Consider the following 22,267-nt stretch of genomic DNA (forward strand, 5'->3'; position numbering starts at 1 on the left):
GGTGGAGTTGCTATAACTTGAGATGAGGAGCAATGGGAAGAGTACGTTTGGGGGAGGAATTCCAGACTATTTTTGGACATTGGAAGGTTGTGCTGACTTGTGAGCACCCAAGTGGAGATGTTGAGATTGGTTAATAGATGCGTTTGGAGTCCAGGGAAGAGTTGTGAAGGAGATTATTTAGGAAAACTGTATAGATGGCGAAGAGGTTTGTGAGACAAAAAATGTCTCCCAGATGAGAGGGCTGGAGGGGGAAGCAGTGTTCTCAGGGTAGAACCCAGATTCGTTACGGCAGAGAGGTAAAGGATCTATTCAGAGAAGAGATTGAGGATATAGGGAATTTTGCTAAATGGACTGTTCAGAGGCTGCACTGGAAGGGTTGGGTATCTGAAAAGGGAGAGATCTGTAGAGCCATACAGGAATAAGGTCTCGTCGATGAAGGAATGATCTGTGATGCTTCCTAGAAATGACACAGTTGGGTGAAGATATGATGGTGTTTGTCCTTCTGTCCCAAGCCATATTGTGGTAAGGCTGTGAAAGTTGGGGGAAGGCAGTGGGATGTGAGTCTTGCCAGCAGGTCTTTCTTGATCGATTTGTTTGGTTATGTTATGCCTTGGGCAATATAAACAAGTGATTCACTGAACAGAAGAAGGAGGGTAGTAGGCATGGAGACTAAAGCTGTCATACATATGGAGACCATCCATAACTGTCAGTTGCCAGCTGGAGGCAGGGCAGAGTGGTGAGGAAGAGAGAGTCTAGACGCCTCCCTGGTTTCTTCGTTGTTTGACCAAGTAAATAAAAAGGAAACGAGAAAGAAAGTGAGTTTCAGAAAGAATGTTGCCTTTTGGGATACTGAGTTTATCTGTGGAACAATCAAGTGGCAGTTGTCAGCAGGTGATTGAAGAGATGTTGGTACCAGAGATAATGAGTTTGGAAGTCATCAGCCTGTGGGCTGCAGTTAAACCTTTGAAGTATTTGAGGCTCTCCAAGGGGAATGAATAGTTAAGAGGGCCTAGAACAGAACTCTGAAAAAAGTAACTTTTAAATGCAGAAGTGTACCTAGGACTTATATTTAACCATTAGCTCTATCATTCACTAGCTGTGTGACATTAGGCAAGTTTCTCAACTTCCCTGATCCTTAGTCTCCTCTTCAGTAAAATGAGGACACTTCCTGGTAATTGAAAATATTGCCTGAGGTACAAAGAGACACAACTGCCCAACATAAAACAGACTATGTGTTGTTCATTTTAATTTTATATTACCTGTATATATTTAGGTGATACAAAGAAATTAAAAAGTTATGAATGTGTATACAGTGAAGAGTTTTTTTTTAAACCATGTTATCAAAGTATCTCTTTTCTAGTGCATTGAGTTTTTATTTTTTATTTTTTTATTTTTTAAGATTTTATTTATTTATTTGACAGAGATCACAAGTAGGCAGAGACATAGGCAGAGAGAGAGAGAGGAAGCAGGCTCCCTGCTGAGCAGAGAGCCCAACGTGGGGCTCGATCCCAGGACCCTGAGACCATGACCTGAGCCGAAGGCAGAGGCTTTAACCCACTGAGCCACCCAGGTGCCCCGTAGTACATTGAGTTTTTAATAAAAAGAGATGTTGAATTTTGTCAAGATGATTTTCAGCATTGTGGCAGTCACTGTTCTGGGCACTAGAAATACACTAGTGAATTAAACAGACAGAAACCCTAATGACCAGATGATTTTTCTATGTAAATATATAACGGTGATGAATATCTATTATCTAGCTCCCTTTGAATTCTGGGGCCAAAAAGTTTAAACAGACCATTTTCCATTGGAGAAATAGAAAAAAATTTCAAAGTAGTATCTTCTGAAAAGCACCAGGCCCAGACAGTTTCATTGAATTTTACCAAACTCTCAAAGACTAGATAAACCAATGATAATTAAATTGGTTCAAGGCATAGAAATGAAGGAAATTTCCAAAAAAAAAGTGAAGTTGTCTTACTCTTTGTGTTAAATAGAGTAATGCTCGTCTGCCAGTTTCTTTATCCTTTCTTGTTCATTGCTTGGTTGAATGAAGTTTATTCTGTTACTTTCTTCAAGGAGGACTTACAGGACCAGTATTTTGCATTTTTGTGTAATCAAAATAGTTTAGCAGATACCATTATACTTAGGCAGTAGTTTAGATGATAATTGTTTTGGTTTCTATATTCTTTCTGTGAATTTTTTATCACTATTTTTCCTCTGCCTTCTAGAACTGGATAAGGTACATAAGTCTAAGGCCAGCCTGGTTTTGTTTTGTTTTTTTTAACTCTTGAAAAGGATCTTGATCTTTTTGCCTGATTGCCTAAGCTTTTTTATTTTTGAATTTCAGTGACTTCCCTGGGATGTGTTTTATAGTGACCATTATGTATCGTTTTGTTGTGAAACATAGTGTACCGTTTTAATCTGCAGCATGAAAGATATTTATGGACAGTTTTCTTGAATTGTATCTTTATACATTTTATTCCATTTTAGTGAAGGGGCACCCAGTTATGTATTTGTTAGATCTTTTTTTGTATGACTTCCTTATCTAAACTTTATTAACTTCTTCCCTTTTGATTCTGCTTAATATTCTCAGTCTTTTCTGTTTCTTACGGAGTTTCCAGCATTGTCTGTCATGCTCGACTTTTAATTTTGCCTATATTCCTGACACAGGTGGTTATTTTCTTCTGTTTCTCTCCTGAACTATGCCTATTTATTTTGTCTCCCTTCTGTTGTCTTATTATTATGTCCAGTGAGCTCTTATATCTTTGCTTTGTGTTTTTATTTTGTGGAAGGAGTTATTACATTTCTTCATTCATGGTACAGTTTTCATCTGCTTAGTGACAGCATTTCTAGTAAACTTCCTTTTCTGTCCACCATTTTTCTTAGAGCATCATGAAATAAGTTTTGTGCTTGTTGCTTTCTGAGTACTCACCTCTGAATGGGGTTGAACTTATTCTGCATCAGCTATTTGTAATTGGTTCTTGTGGGCTGGGCTGTATACTGGCTAGGGGAAATTTTCTTAATGACTCAGAATACTCTGTTGATGTTTTCTTGGTTGTACTTCTCTCCTGCCAGTGAAGATAGACTACCCCAGATGGCGATTTCTCTTTTCCCTGGGTCTACCACATGCTGTTTTTTTTTGTTTGTTTGTTTTTTTAAAGTAAGCCCTGTGCCCAACATAGGGCTTTAACTCATGACCCTGAGATTGAGAATTACCTGCTTTACCTGATGAGCCAGCCAGACACCCCTCACCACATGCTGTTTATCACATGGCGCTTATCTGTATGTGTGATTACTAGTTTAACCCTTTGTCGTTGATTATTGGATATGGGAACCAGTCCGTGTCCAGGTCCTGCTTCACTGACAGCTCCTGCTGTTACAAACAAAAGCTTTTGGTTTCCTCTGTCAGAGTGCGCTCCTCACTTTGGAGAATTATACGTGACTGGGTTTTGCCCCTTAACTTGTAGGTACAGAGATCCTGTCTGCATTGGCTCCTGTGTCCCTGTTTGGGTATCCCTGCCCTTGGCAGTTCTGCTACCTCTTCTGTGGTTTGAGGTGTCAGGTGTCTCTTAGTGTTGCCAGAGATGGAGACTGCTTTGCTTTTTGTTTTGTTACTATTTTCTGAGAGGAGGAGAAAATCCCAAACCTATGGTCTCTGCCTGCAGTACTTCTTGTCCTCACTCTGAAGAAGTCAAACAAAGATCCATCTCAACACTGGAAGATGGTCACAGGTTCACTTGTTGTAAATTAACCCCAAATTTTCTGTGTTTTTCAAGTTTCTAATTTGGGTCTCTGTCCCTAGAGCTGCCTTTGAGGCCATTAAAGAACATCTCATCACTAGGAGAAAGAATATATTGATTAAGACAACAGATGTGGGAGCACTTTCCAGCTGACTGACCCTACTTAATCTCTGATCTTTTTTGTGTATGGGGGAGTTGCCACTATGGACTTAGGGGTGTTTTATTTACTCGGTGTATTTTAATAAAAATTTTTTTTTCCCAGTTGCCCCAAATTTGACTAGTGAGAACCCCTTCAAACTGGCTTCAGTCTCATTTTGATAATTCCTTTTAGGCTTTGAGTACTTTCATCTTTTTGGTACATGATAAATGAGGCCCTTTATTTTTCTGCCTCCCTAGTCTTGAAATCAGCCATTTCTCTAATGATTCTTGGTTCTCTTTAGTGGAGAATGGTAATGAGAACCCAAGATCTGGGTGCTAAGGATACACATTGCTCCTGGGGTATCGTTGCTTTTAGGCTCTTTCTGTGAACAAAGGTAATCAATATAGTAAACACAGTCATGTCTTCATACTGATATTTCCGAATGAAATTTAACATTACAAGTTTTTTCTTTCTTCAGTTTTATATTTGTACATCTTTTCTCTTACACTGCAAACCTTTGTCAAGACATTAATACAACTACTTGGTTCTTTGGTCCATAATGTAAAAAAAAATAGTTTCAAAGTAACAATTCAGAGTCCCAAGTTCATGGGTCTTAAATCAACCCCTTATTTTCTGTAGATTAAACTAATAATAAGACCAAATGACGTTTGGGGCACCTGGGTGGCTCAGTAGATGATTGTCTGCCTTCGGCCCAGGTCATGATCCCAGAGTCCTGGGATCAAGTGCCACATCAGTCTCCCTGCTTAGCAGGAAGTCTGCATTGCCCTCTCCCACTGCCCCTGTTTGTGTTCCCCCTCTCACTGTGTCTCTCTCTCTCAAAGAAAGAATCTTTAAAAAAGAGAGAGAGAGAGAGACTGAGTGAAGTTTAAGACTTCTTCCCAGTTCTTTTGTCTTCAGACTAGATACCACTAAATGGAGCAGAAATTTATTCAGAGGTCACTTGAAGTGATCGATTTCTCTGTGGGATATGTAGTAACATTTTCTGTTTAATTTAGATTCACATATTTCCAAAATATAAATATATAAAAAGGTATACAGTGAGGAGTTTCACTGTCCTCTCTATCCCTCAAATGTTGGAGCACACCTGGCTGGTTCAGTAGGTTGTGTCTGCCTTCAGCTCAGGCTTTATCCCAGGATCCTGGGATCAAGCCCCTCTCCCTTCCTCACCCTCTGCTTCTCCCTCTGCTTGTGCTCTCTCTCTGGCTCTGTCTCTTTCTCAAATAAATAAAAATCTTAAAAAAAAAAAAGACGTAACTTTCAAAGGAAAAAGAAAATACAGCATATTGTATTTATATATACTATTTTGTGCCTTGCATTTTTCTCTTAATATATTCTGGAGATGATTCCAAATCAGTAAATAGAGATATTTATTCCCTTTATATCTGGCTGCTTTGTATCCTAGCTTATGGATGTCATGATGGACATTTCAGCATGTGCTGTTGCCTATTTTGATGGTATACTTTCAAGATCTGTGGAAGTGCTAGACCAAAGAGTGAATGCTTCAATTTCCTTACATGGAAAATGGCAATAATAGGGGTGCCTGGGTGACCCAGTCAGTTGAGTGTCCAGCTCTTCATTTTGGCTCAGGTCATGATCTCACAGTCCTGGCATCAAGCCCTTTGTTGGGCTCTACACTCAGCAGGGAGTCTGCTTGAGGATACTCCCTCTCCCTCTGGTCCTCCCACGCTCATGCACGTGTTCTCCCTCTCTCTCTCAAATAAATAAATCTATGGGGGAAGAAAGAAAATGGCAATATTATTACCTACCTCACAGATTATTATAAGGAGTACTTATATTAATGTATGTAAAGGAATTAAAATATGCCTAGCATGTAATGTACATTATAGAAATGTTCATGGTTTTTTTCATTAGGAGTAATTGAAAGTCAAAGACTACCATGTAATATAGTCTGTGCTTTCAAAAGCACTTAAAAACATTTAAATATTTAATATAAATACTCTTTTCTGTTTTTTTTTTTAAATGAACCAGACCTTTTAAATATGAATATATTTAAGGTGAATTGTGGAGACCCTTCCCTAGTGATTGGAATGTTGACATTATTCTTTGTTATGAAGCTCTTCAAAAATTATTTTTATAATTAAGTTCATGTGTCCTAAATTTTGTCCTGACTTTATATATATATAATTGTATATACATATATATATATATACACATACATATATGTATCTCTCTGGTTTTCATCATAAATGCTGGGAGCAGATGTCTTACATGGTACTGTACTTAGTGTAGTATGTTGTCAACTATTAAAACTCCAGTCTCCAAAATGGATTTTTATCTGGTAAAGCTGCAGAAACATCCTAGGTAGTTGGAGTGACAAGTTTATGCAGGTGGTCTATGTCGGCAAATATTATTCTCATGTTATCCTAAAGTCACCTTTCAAGAGGGTATGAAAGCCATACAGGGAAGAAGCCAGGCTGCAAAACAAAGTCCTAACTATTGTTCGTTGACTAGACCAGTGACATTCAGAATCCTGTTACTTTGTGCAAGGTCTGAGTCTCCACTTGCCACATTAGGAATAATATCCTCAGGCTAATTCCATAGGGATTGTACCCAACACCTGATGCTGCAGCATGCATTTGCGCTCCCACAACAACTGGTGTAATGGTCATCTGCAGTAGTTCTAGGAGCCAAAAAAGTACTTGAACTCTCAATGTGATAGTGGAGATCCTGGTCAGAATTGGCCTACCATGTACTGACTAATCTAGTCCAATAATCTTATCAGTGTGCTGCGGCTCTGGGGGGAAATTTATTAGGCTAACTGTGGAATAAACATAGAGCTTGTATTTTTCTTCTTTGTATTTCTGGATATAATTTTGGACTGTGTTATTCATAATAAAAATTGGGTTCTACGATAATGGGGAGAAAGAAAATGAAACCTAAAGAAAATCTCAAAGTGGTCATTTAAATTACCAGAGAACATCCATTCCTCATTCCCAGACATTTTTAAATGACTAGTGGAAGAGGTGTAATAGGCTTAAAATGAATGACCCAAGGACTTTTTAGGATTATCCAGGTTTTTATGTTTCTGCGGTTTTTTTTCTGGCTTGAGAACGTGAGAGTCAGGTAAGGGAACTCTCTAGGGGTCCTTTAAATTTTGGGTGAACATAAGGAATGGGCCTGGGGAAATGGCTCATCCTGGAAAACATAAAGATCCAGTCTCCCTATAGTACACTTTCTCCTCAGTGAGTTCCACCAAGTTCACAGTTATATCTGTGGCCGGTTTTTCAGCTTTCCTTTGCTCTCGTTCTTCAGAAAGAAAACCATCCTTTATTCAGTTTGAACACTTTATTCACTGATATCCCACCATGTCTGTTTTTAAAGCATTTTGAGAGAGGATGCTTGAGATGAAACCATTGCTTAGTTTGGACACATGCAGTCTCAGTCAAGTTTTTACTCTTACAGCTCAGCTTATTCACTTCTTTTTAATTTGTATTCACGTGGTTTCAAAATATAAAAGCATGAAAAGATGTGTAGGAAGGATATCATACTCTCCTCTGTCCCCTATCTACCAGGTTCCTGTGTTCCTTTTATGTTTTCTGAGTTCTCTGGTAGTAACTAACTGGATGTGCTTCCAGTATTAGTTAAGTATAGTCAGATTTGAGTGCAGTTCTTTTATCCTTTTATCCTTATCATATATTCTCTACTTTCTTTAAATATAACAACATGTATTGAAAGTTTCCTATTTCATTTCTTAGATAGCCTCATTGTTCTCTTAGTACCAGCACAGTGATCCATTGTATGTGTGAATGGGTTTGAGATTGTTTCTAGTACTTGACTATCATACGTAATACTGCAGTGAATAAACTTATACTTCAGTCATTATGCATGTGTTGCAAGAATGCCTGTAGGATAAATTCCCAAAAGCCCAATGACATTGGGCTGTTATTTAGAAGATATATGCAGTTATAATTTTGATACCTACTAATTGCCTTCCTTAAGGTCTGTACCTGTTTGCACTCCCTCCAGAATGTTTGGAAGTGCCTGTTTCCTTGCAGCTTGAACAACATGATGCTGTTCATTTTTGGGATTTTTGCCAATCTGATAGGTGAACAGTGTTATCTAGTGTATTTTAAATTGTATTTCTCTTCCTATGAGTGGGAGTGAGCATCTTTTCTTTGTTAAGGAGCCACTTGCATTTTCGTTTTAGTGAACTGGCTGCGCATATCCCTTGCTTGTTTTTATTGGGCTGTTATTTTTCTCATTGCAAGGAATTCCTAGTATATTAAGATTGCACTTTGATTTATGAGTCTTTTGACCATGCTTATAGTGTGTTTTGCTATGTAGGTTTGCTTGTTCGTTCACAGAGTCAAATTTTTTGATCTTTTATAACTTTTAGATTTTGAAAGCTTTTAATAGTTAAAAAGCTCTCTTCCACTCTGAGGTTATAAAAGAATTCTGTCTTTTCTTCATGTACTTTTTAATTTGCTATAAAATCTTTGATCCTCTTTTTATTTATCCTGCTGTAGTAATGCATGAAACAGGGATCCCATTTTATTTTTTTCAAAGGGCTACATAGTCTTCCCAACGTCACTTATTAAATAGTCCATTCTTCCCCCTCTGACTTGAAATGCCAACTTTGTTATAATGTCAAGTTATCTTGCCACTGTTGCAGTTTCTGTAACTTGCTGCCAGTTAATTTGAGGTGGGTTCTATGTTGATATCTCTTTCACTAATTAGATTATAACTAATCTATAACTATAAAGGTTATAAAAGTTATAGAAGTTATAATCTGTAAAAGTTATAACTAACTTTTGAAGAAACAATACAGTTAGGAATGATAGGAAATTGAGAGCAGGTTAGTGCTTTGGGGGCAATAGGGTGGGCTGCTGTTAATCAGGGCGTATGTAATTCTCCCTCATAATGTGAAAACCTTAACGTGTATCTTCAGTTTTGTCCACACAGTGAAGTGTATTGATATAATAATGCTTACTCAGGGTTGTCCTGAGAGTTAACTCTCAGTTAACTACACTGAGAGTGCTGAAAATGACTACAAATTAATTGATTCAGTTCATGGTGCATATTGATACCTTTGGAAATGAGGTTTATGGAACTTATAGGAGAGAAACTCAACAGGCCATTTACTTCATTGGATCACCTGCGGGTATCACAGACCTAAAAAATAAACTGTGTGATGGCCTAGTACAAGAGAGCAAATGGCCTTGACTGCCTACATCATGTCTAGAGATAAGTGAGAAATCATGTCTTTCCTATCTCTTTCAGTCGGCCAACTTTGTCTATCCAGCATCCACCATCTGCAGCAATTAGTATTCAGCGTCCTGCCCAGTCACGGGATGTAACAACAAGAATCACACTGCCGTCTCATCCTGCATTAGGGACGCCAAAACAACAGCTTCATACCATGGCACAGGTAAAACCAAAGGTGAACCTGTCTGGAGGCTGTGGGTTAAAACCAAACTTCTGCCAAATTTCCTGAGAACCTAGCAGTATTGAAGGCAATGATTGCTTTTAAACTGGATTGAGGGGGAAATGTTCTTGTTTATAACTGTATTGTGGGATATCCTCCCCTGCCCCCAGAAAACTATCTTCAGTACCGGCACACCAGTGGCTGCAGCAACAGTAGCACCTATCTTGGCAACCAACACCATTCCTTCAGCAACCACGGCCGGTAAGTTGGCAGCCCTGCTCTTCCTCCTAAGGAAGTGTGAGGCATGAGTGGTAAGTTAATTTTCCATTTCTCAGCTTCAGTCAGAGAAAAAGAATAGGCTAGAAGAATTCTCTTTTCCCAAGAGCTTTTCTCGGGTATTTGAGAATCGTTAGTGTGCGTAGAGAGGCCATTATTGAAGACTTTTTTTCCTCCAATTTCAGGATCTGTGTCACACACACAAGCTCCCACGAGTACAATTGTTACCATGACAATGCCCTCACATTCATCCCATGCTACCGCTGTGACCACCTCAAACATCCCAGTTGGTAAGTGTCCTGCAGCCTTCACACAGAGCTTAAAGGGATTTTTCAGCCCTTCTGACCAGGTCTTCATATAGAGTGCTAGTATTGGGTTGTTTGGGGTTTTTTAAATTATTATTGATTTTCAAATCAACACTGAATTCAGTTTTTAGTATATTTGTCATATAGATTTGGTGTTGACCATAGGAGGGAAAGAGGGTAATAATCTTTGAGATCTGAAAGTAAACATTATTTTCACACAACTTTGACTCCTCATTCATCAGATTTTACCTCTCCTTTGTGTGTCTTTTAGTGATAAAAAGTTAACTTCACTGACATAGTTAAATGAGATCCACAGAAAAAGCAAAAAAGAAGCAAGGATCTGGAATGAAGAGAACTTGTGCGCTGATGGAGTGTTCAGGAAAACTCTAGGCGATGCACAGTGGGAAGGGTGATAACCCTCGGGTTGATTACCCTCAGTTCTCATCTGACTGCTACCCCAGGATACTTCACAAATATCCTAAAGTTTCTTCTAGGCTTTGTTTATTCCCCTTTTAAATATGCTTTCAATATTTAAAAAATCTTTGAAAAGTTACTGGCAGCCAGTCATTAAGAGCAGGGATTGACAACCTTTCTCTGTAGGGCTAGATAATAAATATTTTAAGCTTTGCAGTCCTCACAGGTCTGTGTCACAACTGCTAAACTGTGGATAAGATGTAAACAATTGAGTGTAGGTACATTTCAGTAGAACTTTTTATGGACACAGAAATTTGGATTTCATATAATTTTCATCTGTCATGAAACGTTCTTCTGATTTTTTTCCCCCAGCCATTCCAAAGTATCAACCCAGACATCAGGCTTGCCCACACCTGTCCTAGGGGTTGATGTCTGCTGTCACAGTTTCCAAAGCAGAGACTGGCTTCTGAGGCAGAGCACTGCTCTTTTTAATTCACAAGCTCCGGGTTTAGTTTCTAGTGTTAGCTTTGCCTTGGTTGTATGACAGTAAGCATGCCATCATACTGTTTTAGTCCCAGAGACATGGGACAGCTGCCATATTTTTCATAAATTTTAGAATGCTTTTTGTAAGATGACACACTGGCATACTTAACTGTCAGAAATCTGGTGACCATAGAAGTATAGCTTCCCCACCTGCTACATCCCAGCACTGCGGTAGTTCCTTCCTTCCCATATAAGACAGCTTCCCATCCCTCTGCACAGACTTGGAGGACACTTTTCCAGAATGATGGTGGAACCCAGGAAGCCCTTCCTCCTCCCTTGGATAACTCAGCCATTCCTGCCCTTAAATTGGTATTGAGCCCCATGGTAGGCTTTTAGCAGTGAAAACACTGCTGCTGGCTCTTTCTCACGTTACCACTCACAGCTTCTTGGCATCAGAGAGAGCATACTTCTTTCTTACCGTTCTGTGGTGCAGGTAGTTAATTCCCTCCTGTGAAAAGAAGAGAGGGTTGGAGGGTGGGAGTGTGTGTGTGATTTTAGCATTGATGTACTATTGTTGAAAAAGATTGTTGCTTTTTCCATAACTGTCACTTCACACCATTTTCTGACTGTATCTAACAGTGTCATCAGTTATCCTGAGCACTGTAACAACAGAACCGGCTTGTTCTTGCCATTTTTATAGTCAAGAGTCTCACTAGCATATCTATAGCTATAAAGCAAATTAGACCAGTATAGGAGAGCAGTGTACCCTATAGGGGCTCTCTGGTTTCATCTTGAATCATCACTGTAAAGAATTATTTAGAGATTCATTCTTATTTATGTCTCTGTATCTTGCTGAGAGATGACACTGTGGAAATAAACTCAGAGTACCAGGAGACAGAAGTAACAGAAGTATGTGCATTCATTTGGCTGAAACTATCAACTTTTTACCCATCTTAAGTTACAGTATTATACTTCATATCTCCCAGCTGTTTTATCTTTGATTTTTCACTATTTGCTAAATTCTGTGAAAATCATTTGACAGAAGTGTCCAAACAGATTTAACATCCGCCACTTAATGTGATTTTTTTTTTAAGATTTTATTTACTCATTTGACAGAGAGAGACAGCGAGAGAGGGAACACAAGCAGGGGGAGTGGGAAAGGGCTTCCTGCCAAGCAGAGAGCCCGATGTGGGGCTCAATCCCAGGACTCTGGGATCATGACCTGAGCCAAAGGCAGACACTCAACGACTGAGCCACCCAGATGTCCCTTAATGTGATAGGTTTTGTCGAAGTTCCATCAGGCTTAAGCTCTGGCTTTCTCTTCTTTTATAGTAAGCCAAATATTTCTTTGTTACATCAGTATAGGATCCCTGTATAGGGGTACCTCAGTTGAGAAAGGAAACCTGATACTAACCCTAGAGCATTGATTTTCAAGTGGGATTTTAATGGATATATTAAAATCACTTAAGCAGCTTTTTCCAGGTGACACTTGCTTTTTCCAGGTGAGGTTAAATATTAAATTCAACTATTTTTACTAGTAGGAATGTGTTGAGTTGGGGGGGAAGCCTGATTAACCATAAGCATAGAGTTTTTGCCTTTAATGAATGCTCATTTCTAATAGAATTCCTTCTTTATTTTCTCGATGCTCTCGCCCACATATGATGGTGGTATCAGAATTCTAAAAAAGCAGAATCAGATGATCACAGCATTCAGTAAACAGGGATCATCTTTGGAGGTGGCATTATGTTCAGCTTAGGATTTTTGCATTGTTTTTCCTTAAGTCTTTTTTTTTTTTTTTTAAAGATTTTATTTATTTATTTGTCAGAGAGAGTGAGCACAGGTAGAGTGGCAGGCAGAGGCAGAGGGAGAAGCAGGCTCCCTGCTGAGCAAGGAGCCCAATGCGGGACTCGATCCCAGGACGCTGGGATCATGACCTGAGCCGAAGGCAGCCGCTTAACCAACTGAGCCACCCAGGCGTCCCAAGTCTTTTTTTTTTTTTTTTAATAATTGACAATGTATGGCTTTTTTAATTAGAAAAAAGGAACAGATATAAATTCATGGGCATGTGTATGGTTTACCAACCAGTAGTTAGCCACTTTGCCAAATGACAGCTGCATTCCTGTTGGGAGCATTCTTTTCTCCTACCTTTTATGGGCACGGTGGAAAAACAAGGCTTAGTTGCTTTCCACTCAGTTGCTTTCCACTTAGTTGCTCCCCCTCTATTTACTACTGATGGAAAATATTTCATGGCATTACCCTTAAGGCATGGCATCTGCCTTAGCCAGTACAAGTCATCATCAGTGGTCGAAGTGGACATCCTGGCTGTCATCCTGCAGAAACTTGTCCAGCTTCCTCCCTTGGGAAATAGCTGGGAATCATGGTGGACTTGTGTTGCTTACCTTTGGTGTTCAGTGCACTGCACTTTGGGTAATGTGGTGACATCATCCTAGTCTCCTTTATGTGCCTGTCACTGGTGTAACTGGGGGGTCTTGCACAGATGGTAGCTGTCCTTCTATATATCTAATTTGGACTGCAGCTTTTTTTTCCCTAAATTTTCCTACATAGAGTTAATAGACAGGTCTGTAAGAACACTAAAGGATGTCCCAGTTCAGCTGTACCTTCTAAACAAAATTTGATTGCAAATGCTAGAGGAGAGCAAATTTTGAGCCTTAGATTAGATTTGAAAACTCTGTAGTCATTTTGATTTTGCTGTAAAGTTTTGTGCTAAATCACAGGACGTTCAAAGGATCTTAGAAATAAAGTGATGATCTAAAGAAGGCCTTCTCATAGATGAGGAAACTGAGACTTGGAAATTAAAATGATTGACTTACTACTAATTAGCTATGGATTCTTCAGTAGAAGCTAAGGTCTTTGCCGTGTTGGTATTCAAAATTTTGTTGTTGCTGCTGTTGTTAAAAATTTTTCTCCTTTAAAAAAGGTCTCCAGGAAGTCCTGGTATTTTTGTTAAAGTATTGATGTTGAACCCTGCTTTGGCAAATAATAGTGTGAATATATGAATGTATCAGTAGAATACTGGCTTGAAATAATTCGGTTGAATCTTATATGCTTATCTTTCTTTTTTTATTTTGATTAAGGCTTAAGATCCAGGCTTCTTATTACTGTTTGCATTCTTGAGATTGTTGCTGGCCAAGAATGTTTTGGCATGCCAATAAAAGCATATGAGAGGTAATATGATTGGATTTTGCATTTGTAGCTAAGGTGGTGCCTCAGCAGATCACACACACTTCTCCTCGGATCCAGCCTGATTACCCTGCAGAGAGGAGTAGCCTGATTCCCATTTCAGGTCATCGGGCCTCTCCAAATCCTGTGGCCATGGAAACCCGAAGTGACAATAGGTAGGAGGGAATGTGCCAGTTACGCTACCCCATTGTGTCATTAATTGTTTTGATTTTTCAATAACACAAAATGTCCGAGAAATATAGTTACATATATGTTTATTCTTATTTTCAGATTTCCTCCTGAAAATAATATAGTGTATAATTTTTTTTCATCTTACGAAAATGTGCTGTGTTTATTTAGTTGTTCTTCTTTTGATGGATGTTCTACTGGTATCTACTTTTTCGTTTGGTGTGTTTCTGTGTTTGATTTATTTTGAGCTGATTTTAGAGTATAGGTTGCAGTGGCATGACCCTTTATCCCTAAGTACTTTCATTTTCATCCCTAAAGAATAAAGACCTTCTCGTTACCATAGTGCAGTTACCCAAAATGGTTCTTTCATACAGTGACATTTTTGAAGAGTATAGGTAAGCTAGTTGTTTTTGTAGAAAGCTCTTCAGTTTAGGGTTGTTGGATTGTTTCCTCATAGTTAGATTCAAGTAATGCATTTTTGGAGCAAATACCACTTATGTGATGCATTCTTCTCACTGTTACTGAGAGCTCATGCCACCCTTATGTCTCATTGTTAGCTATGTCAGCACTAATTACCTAGTGAAGGTGATGTTTGCCAGATTTTTCTTTTTTTTTTTTTTTTTTATTTATTTATTTGTCAGAGAGAGAGAGAGAGCACAGGCAGACGGAGCCGCAGGCAGAGCGGCAGGCAGAGGCAGAGGGAGAAGCAGGCTCCCTGCCGAGCAAGGAGCCCGATGTGGGACTCGATCCCAGGACGCTGGGATCATGACCTGAGCTGAAGGCAGCCACTTAACCAACTGAGCCACCCAGGCATCCCTGCCGGATTTTTCTATAAAGATATATTTTTCTCCTTTTTTCCTAATTTCAAAGATTTTATTCATTTATTTGAGAGAGAAAATGAGCGGGGGGGCTGGGGTAGAGGGAGAATCAGACTTCCCACTGAACAGAGAGCCCAGTGTAGGGCTCAATCACAGGACTCTGGAATCATGCTCAAGCCATGCTTTACTGACTGAGCCACCCAGGTGCCCCTGTTTTTCTCCTTTGTAAACCACTAATCTTTGTGAAAATACTTGGAGCCTGTAAATACCCCGTTCCTCAATAAACTTTCATTCAGTGGCATTAGCATCTGTTGGGGATTTCTTTTTTTTTTTTAAGGAGTCCTTTTTTTTTTTTTTAAAGATTTTATTTATTTCTCAAAGAGTGAGCACAAGAGAGAGCACAAGCAGGAGGAGCGGCAGGCAGAGGGAGAAGCAGGCTCCCCACTGAGCAGAGATCCTGATGCAGGACTCCATCCCAGGGTCCTGGGATGACCTGAGCTGAAGGCAGATGCTTAACGGACTGAGCCATCCAGGCATCCCTCTGTTGAGGATTCCTGGCTGAATCAGTTGATGGTTACAGTATGATCGTTGCAAAATAGTGACATTTTCTATCATTTCTTCCACATTTATGAGTTGGCGTGTTTATGTAAATAAATTTTATACATCCCCATTTATTTTGTTGTGTATTTAATTTTTTTAAATGAGCATGGGCTTGTGGATTTAGTTTATTTATTATTATAATTCATTGTTGTCATCTGTTTTGATGTTCACATCATCTCTGGGAGTTTCTTCAGACCAGTTCCTGTGCGTTTTCCATGTCCCATACATTCTACCCCTTCCTTACTTCCCATCACAACAAGATATTCCAAGTTTCTCATGAATATTGTCTGAGCCCTAGAATCCACCATTTCTAACCATGGATTCCTTTTCATCATTTAGAAACCAGGATCTAGGCGTTAGCTCTGTTTATTTCTACTTGATTGTCATTTTTTCCAGTCTCTTTTAGCTGACAAAATAGGAAGTATGTGACATCATAAAAACTCATTAGGGGTGCCTGGATGGCTCCGTGGGTTAAGTGTCTGACTCTTGGTTTCAGCTCAGGTCATGATCTCAGGGTTGTGGTATCAGGCCCCTGCCAATCAAACTCCATGCCAAGTGGGGAGCCTGGGTGAGATTCTCTTCCTCTCCCTTTGCCCCTACCCTCCTTGGTCTCTCACTCTTTTTGTAAAATAAATAAATATTTTTTAAAAAAGAAACTTTTTAGTACATGTTGATCCTTCTAGTTCAATCCCATTATCTCCCCCATTCCATATTTGTATCTTCTCTCCCAGTGAGAACCCGGTACAGTGCATATGAAGGAGTTTCAGAATTGGATCATTTTTAAATGTTCTTGTTTGCATATTATGGTATGTAGGAATGTTTATACGTTTTAATATATTGGTCTTTGTATCCATTAACCTTGCTGAACACACCTGTTAGCCCTAAAAGTTTATAGATTCTCTTGGATTTCCTATGTAAGTGTTTATTTTGTCTACAAAAAGGGACAGTTTTTTGAAGGATGAGGGATTTTTTTCATTTACATTTTTCAAACCTGTGTGTCTCTCATTGTTACCTGGAGCTTCCAATATGATGTTGAATAGAATAGAGATAATGAGCAGTCTTATTCCTGATCTGAATGGGAATTCTTGGGAAATTTCAGAATAGACTTTGTTAGATGCTATTTTCAGATTAAGGAACAAAAGTTTTTTTCCATTCCTTGTTGTCAAGATATTTATATCATGAGTAAGTATTGAATGCTATCCAAATTTGAAGGGGGATGTAATTTTTTTTAATTCTAGTATAGCTAACATATAGTATTATGTTTCTATTAAATATTTTTGTGTATCTTTTGTGATACTTCAAATGATCTCTTAATTTTTTAAAGACTCTAAAGGATTCATAGAAATTTTGATATTGAATCATTCTTATCTTCCTGGGATAAACCTTATTTGATCATAATATATTTTGTTTTATACAGTACTTAGTTCCATTTTTTTTTAGAAATTTTTGTGTTGATGTAGAGAATGAGATTTGTTTATAATCTTTTCTCCTGTTCTCCCTATCTAGTTTTGGTGGCAGGGCTATGTTAAAATTTGCTCTTTTCTTTTTCTGGTTTCTGAATCAGTTTGTTTAAGTTTGGGATTATCTGTTTTACTTGTATTTGATGAGATTTGCCAGTGTAAACTTTAGAGTCTTTCAAGTGGAATTGATCAGAGAAAACCTTTGATTACTGAGGTTTTTTTGTGTTGGTTTTGGTGATTGTTAACCATGTGTATTTTCGTGTTTATTGATGTATTTATAGCACCCATTTATTTTTACAAATACTCCTCTTTCTGGGTGTGTGTCCTTTGATCTGACAGTTTATTTGGGACACAATTGGGGAAATGTTGGTATGGCATATAAGGATATGAAAAGGATCTAGGGGATAGGATCATTTGAAGTTGAAAAAGAAAATAGACCTATTTGTGTTTATATTACCTGTCTTCTGTCAATAGACCGTCTGTTCCTGTTCAGTTCCAGTACTTTTTGCCAACATACCCACCTTCTGCATACCCACTGGCTGCGCACACTTACACCCCAATCACCAGCTCCGTGTCCACCATCCGACAGTATCCAGGTATGAGCCCTGTTATTAAGAGGACTTTTAACATACCAGTTTTTGGAAGCAGTGAGGTCAAAATTGACCAATGAGTATTTGTAGTATGGATTTAATTATTCCACCTTCTATCTTCAAGTTCAGATATGGCTAAAGTCTGAAGCTTTAAGGTTTTAGATCATACCTCTGTGATCTATAAGAAGATTGCTACTTACTAGTGTATTTGTATGCTTTTATCCCACCCTGAGGATTATGTTAACAATTTGTTATGCCTTAAAATGGCAGTACAGTTAAAATGGTAAAACCCATACTTTTATGGGGCGGGCTTCTATTGTTTTGTGGATCTCCCTTGTGTTTTTTAGTATTAGTCCAGTTATGCTCAGCACTCACCATCCTGACTTGTAAATAGCATTCTTTTTGCCGATCCAGAAAAAAACCACAACAATAATTAATCCTCAGGGTTTGTGTTTTCTTTTGCTATAAGACCCTCAGCTCACTTTAGGCGTAAGAGAGCCAGATTGTGGGTGTTGCTCTTCTATGTGAAACAGCACTGCAGCCAAGGCTCCATGGAGCCATTGAGCACTTGAAGGAGGAACTGGCGCAAAAGAAAAACTGATTTTTTTGTTTTGTTTTACTTAATTAAAATTGGAGAAATTTTTAGTATGTTTGGAATAACTTAGTAATATGAAACTACTGTTTCAAAATTGTAGATTATATTGAATCAAAATACAAATAAAATATTTCTGATAACTGAACTCAGTATCTGATTTGAAATATGTTTTTTTATAAAACATACCTTGAATTTTGAAAATAACACAGTATGGAAAAGAGACTGTAAAGTATCTTACTAATTATTTTTGTAATGATTATATTTTGAAATTTTAATATTTGGGATATATTGGGTTAAACAGAGTACATTATTAAAATTAATTTGGCATGCTTTTTACTTTATTAATGTGGCTACTGGAAAATTTACAATTGCATGTATGACTTTTATTTCCATTGGACAGTGTTGGCTTAAAACTTCAAAATTCTAAGGTATTTAAATTGCTTTGGAAACGGGTTCCTCAATCTCTGCCTTGGGGTTTTTTTTGTTGTTGTTTTCCACAAAACTTTCCCCAAGATTTGTTTATTAATTTTTTTAAAGATTTATATATTTATTTGAGAGAGAGCACGAAAGGGGTGGGGGCAGAGGGAGAGGGAGAGAATGTGAAGCAGACTCTGCGCTGAGCTCGGAGCCAGACACAGGGTTTGATCTCACAACCCTGAGATCATGACCCGAGTAGAAACGAAGAGTCAGATGATTAACCAACTCTGCCACCTGGGCACCCCGTCCCTAGGTTTATTTAATGTGGGGAAGTAGCTGATGAATTGTTCTGAGTTTTCTGTCATATTTTGCTATATATCAAAGTAATAGCATCTTTTTAAAGGAAACTTAAAACTGTTCTTTATTAACAATCCTATAAAGATAAAACCATGTTTAATTGATTATGGTCAAAACTAGGATGCAGTAAGTATGGTAGAACCATGTTGATAATTAAGAAGTAAATTTCATGTGTGTGTGTGTCTGTGTGTATGTGTGTTACACTAATAGCTGAAAATTCTGAAGTCTATCAGTAACAGCACTTCCTTCAGGTTCCTTCATCTCCCTTACCCAGTTGATACTTCCACAACAGTGCAGTTATGTTGCCTTTCTGGGGTAGGAAATTCTTGACCGATATGTATTTCTCTCAGTGCTATCCAACTGAAAAGGACCTGCATAGGCTCTCTTGAGCTAGAATAATCTGCAGACACTATCATTTTATATAAACATTTATTTATAAAAATCCATTGTAAGAGCACTGTCAGAAGAATTGGGGATCCGGCCAACTATCTGTTTCTCTTCCAGCTGTCTTCTTTACCACTACAGTAGTCCTGATGGATAGGAACACAGAAAAATTAGTAGTCCAATCAACAGCAATTTATTTCTTCCAATACCAATACTGTCATTGTTGGTGCAGATGATGGGTAATGTTTTATTTCTCAGACTTGTGGATCTTTGCATGGATGAACACAACTGAAGGAATGATTGATTAGCCAGCTTATAATATCCTGTTTTCAAGTGGCTCCTTTTAAATGATTTTAAAGCAGATGTTTTTCAAATAAGGAGGAGGACAGGAAAATGTATATATGATGGGCCAAATATGAGATTACTGTAATATATAGTTTATGATAGAGTAGACCAATTGTTCATGGGCTGTGGTTACTTATAAAGATGGAATCTTTTTGGTTCACTGGATATAGATATAAACATGTAAATTATGAATACGTATGTATAATCTATAAAGTTTGCAAGTAATTGATCCCTATCAGATTGTTCCTGAAATTTCACTTGTTTCAGAGATGTTTTCCATTTTATTCATGCATTTTTTTTTAAGATTTTATTTATTGAGAGAGGGAGAGAAAGTGGATGCACGAGGAGGGGGAAGGACAGAGGGAGAGGGAGCCTGACACACAATGTGGGGCTCGATCCCAGAACCCTGGGATCATGACCTGAGCCCAAGGCAGATGCTTAACCAACTCAGCTACCCAGGCATCCTCATTGATGCATTTATTAATTTCATAGATATTTATTGAAAGCCTGTTATTGTATGTAAGGTCCTATGTTAGGCTCTGTTTGTAAAGGTGACTCTTAAACAGTTCACTTTGAACAAACTTAGACCCTAATAGGGAGATAAGACTTGAAGAGCTTTTACTAGAAAGTGCCAAGTTCCAATAAAAGAGACTTGAACAAAGCCAACCTGCTTCTGAGCTAATAGAGGTTATTTCTACTTGAAAGGGAAGGGTTAGAGGTCAGGAGTCATTTCCTAAAGGAAGTGACATTTGGAAAGCCTCTTAGAATGCACAGGACAGAACCACAGGGTAGGACTGGGGAAAAGCACTTTTCTGTGTGTGAATAAAGTATTAGCACAGAATATGTGCTCAGAACAGAGTGGTTTGGTTTTGGCAGGAGTGTACTGCATGTTCAGGCAAGTGCCCACAACTGTTACTGAACAAAAACAAAGGTTCATTCACTTCTGAGGAAGAAACTAATAGCTTTGCCAGGTTGCTTCTTTTTTTTTTTTTCTTTTTCTCTCTTTCTTTTACATCAAGGGAAGAATTGCAGTGTAGCGGTAACTATGAATTTACGTGTACTAACATTTTGCTGCAATTTTCTCATTGATAATAACAATTTACCTTTTTTAACCACCAAATATATGGTATATAAAACTTGAATTACATCACTGTTTCCCCTTTTTTCAACTGAGATACCATTGACATGACATACTAGTTTCAGGTGTACAACGTAATGATTCGGTATTTTTGTGTATCATGAAATGATCACCACAATAAGTCTAGTTAACATCCATCACCACAGATAGTTACAAAATGTCTTTCCTTGTGATGGAAACAAAGATTTGTCTTCTTAGCAACTTTCAGATATCCAATATAGTATTATTAACCATAGTCACCATGCTGTATACTACATCCCCAAGTCTTATTTATTTTATAACTGGCAGTTTGTACCTTTGACCCCCTTCACCCATGTCTCCCATCCCCCATTATCTGCCTCTGGCAACTGCCAATCTGTTCTTTTTATCTGTGAACTTGGTTTGTTTATATTTGTTTTTAAATTCCACAAATAAGTGAGATCATATGGGTTTTTTTCTGTCCTTGTCTGGCTTATTTCACTTAGTGTGATACCCTCAGGGTCCATCCATGTTGTCACAGGTGGCAAGATTTAATTCTTTATTAAGGCTAAAGAATACTCTCCCGTGTGTGTGTGTGTGTGTGTGTGTGTGCGCGCGCATGTGTGTGTGTATAGAGATAGATGTCACGTTTTCTCTGTCCATTTATCCATCAGTAGACCCTTAGGATTGTTTCTGTATGTTTGTTATTGTAAATAACATTTCATTTATTTGAGAAGAAACATCATTTGTATTTTTCTTTCCACAAATAGAAATTCCTTCTCTTTTGCTTCCTGGGAATGCTGCTGTTTTCAATTTTGTTGTTTTTGAGTTTTTAATATACACAGTAGTGAAAAAGGAAACTTGCTTGTTCTCTATCTTCAGCGAATATATGGAATTTAAAATTCGTAACTACCATATATCAAAAATGCCTATGATGTTGGTTCCATCAATTAGAGCAAGTATTCTTGACCTGGGAGCCATGGATAGGTCTCAGAAGTTTTATTTTAATTATTTAGGACAGTTGCCTGGCTCACATTTAGAATTTAATAGATGATTTCCTTTTTCTTGTTTTAATGCTTTTCTAGTAGTCTGCAGGAAGATCATATCACGCTGATAGGAAGTGAGGGGAAAAGCTCTAATATATAGAGTTTTATGTAGTGCTTTGTTTAAAAAAAAAAAAATGAGGTTTTATGGGGCTCCTGGGTGGCATAGTCAGTTGGGCATCCAGCTCTGCTTAGTTCATGAGCTTGGGGTTGTGAAATCAAACCCCGCATCCGTGCTCTGCACAGAGTCTGCTTGAGATTCTCTCTCCCTCTGTCCCTCCCGCTAGTGCACGCACGTGCTCTCACTATCTCTCTGATAAATAAGTAAATCCTTAAAAAATTTTAAAAAAAAAAGTGGTGCCTGGGTGGCTCAGTGGGTTAAGCCTCTGCCTTCGGTTCAGGTTATGATCCCAGGGTCCTGGAAATGAGCCC

At 38.3% G+C, this 22,267-nt stretch overlaps 1 protein-coding gene across 2 annotated transcripts in view; it reads left to right on the forward strand.

Moving 5' to 3' along the window:
• The window catches only part of SAP130 (Sin3A associated protein 130), an 82,874-nt gene that overhangs the window by 17,537 nt on the left and 43,070 nt on the right, over positions 1-22,267 (forward strand). For both annotated transcript variants that reach the window (XM_080799540.1, XM_080799541.1), the window contains exons 8-12: positions 9,139-9,286; positions 9,454-9,544; positions 9,745-9,849; positions 13,976-14,117; positions 17,483-17,604. In XM_080799540.1, the coding sequence (XP_080655666.1) occupies positions 9,139-9,286; positions 9,454-9,544; positions 9,745-9,849; positions 13,976-14,117; positions 17,483-17,604 (608 nt within the window). The remainder of the gene's footprint in view (positions 1-9,138; positions 9,287-9,453; positions 9,545-9,744; positions 9,850-13,975; positions 14,118-17,482; positions 17,605-22,267) is intronic.

This window comes from Martes martes (genome assembly GCF_963455335.1).
Source record: "Martes martes genome assembly, chromosome: 3".
Lineage (NCBI taxonomy): Eukaryota > Metazoa > Chordata > Mammalia > Carnivora > Mustelidae > Martes > Martes martes.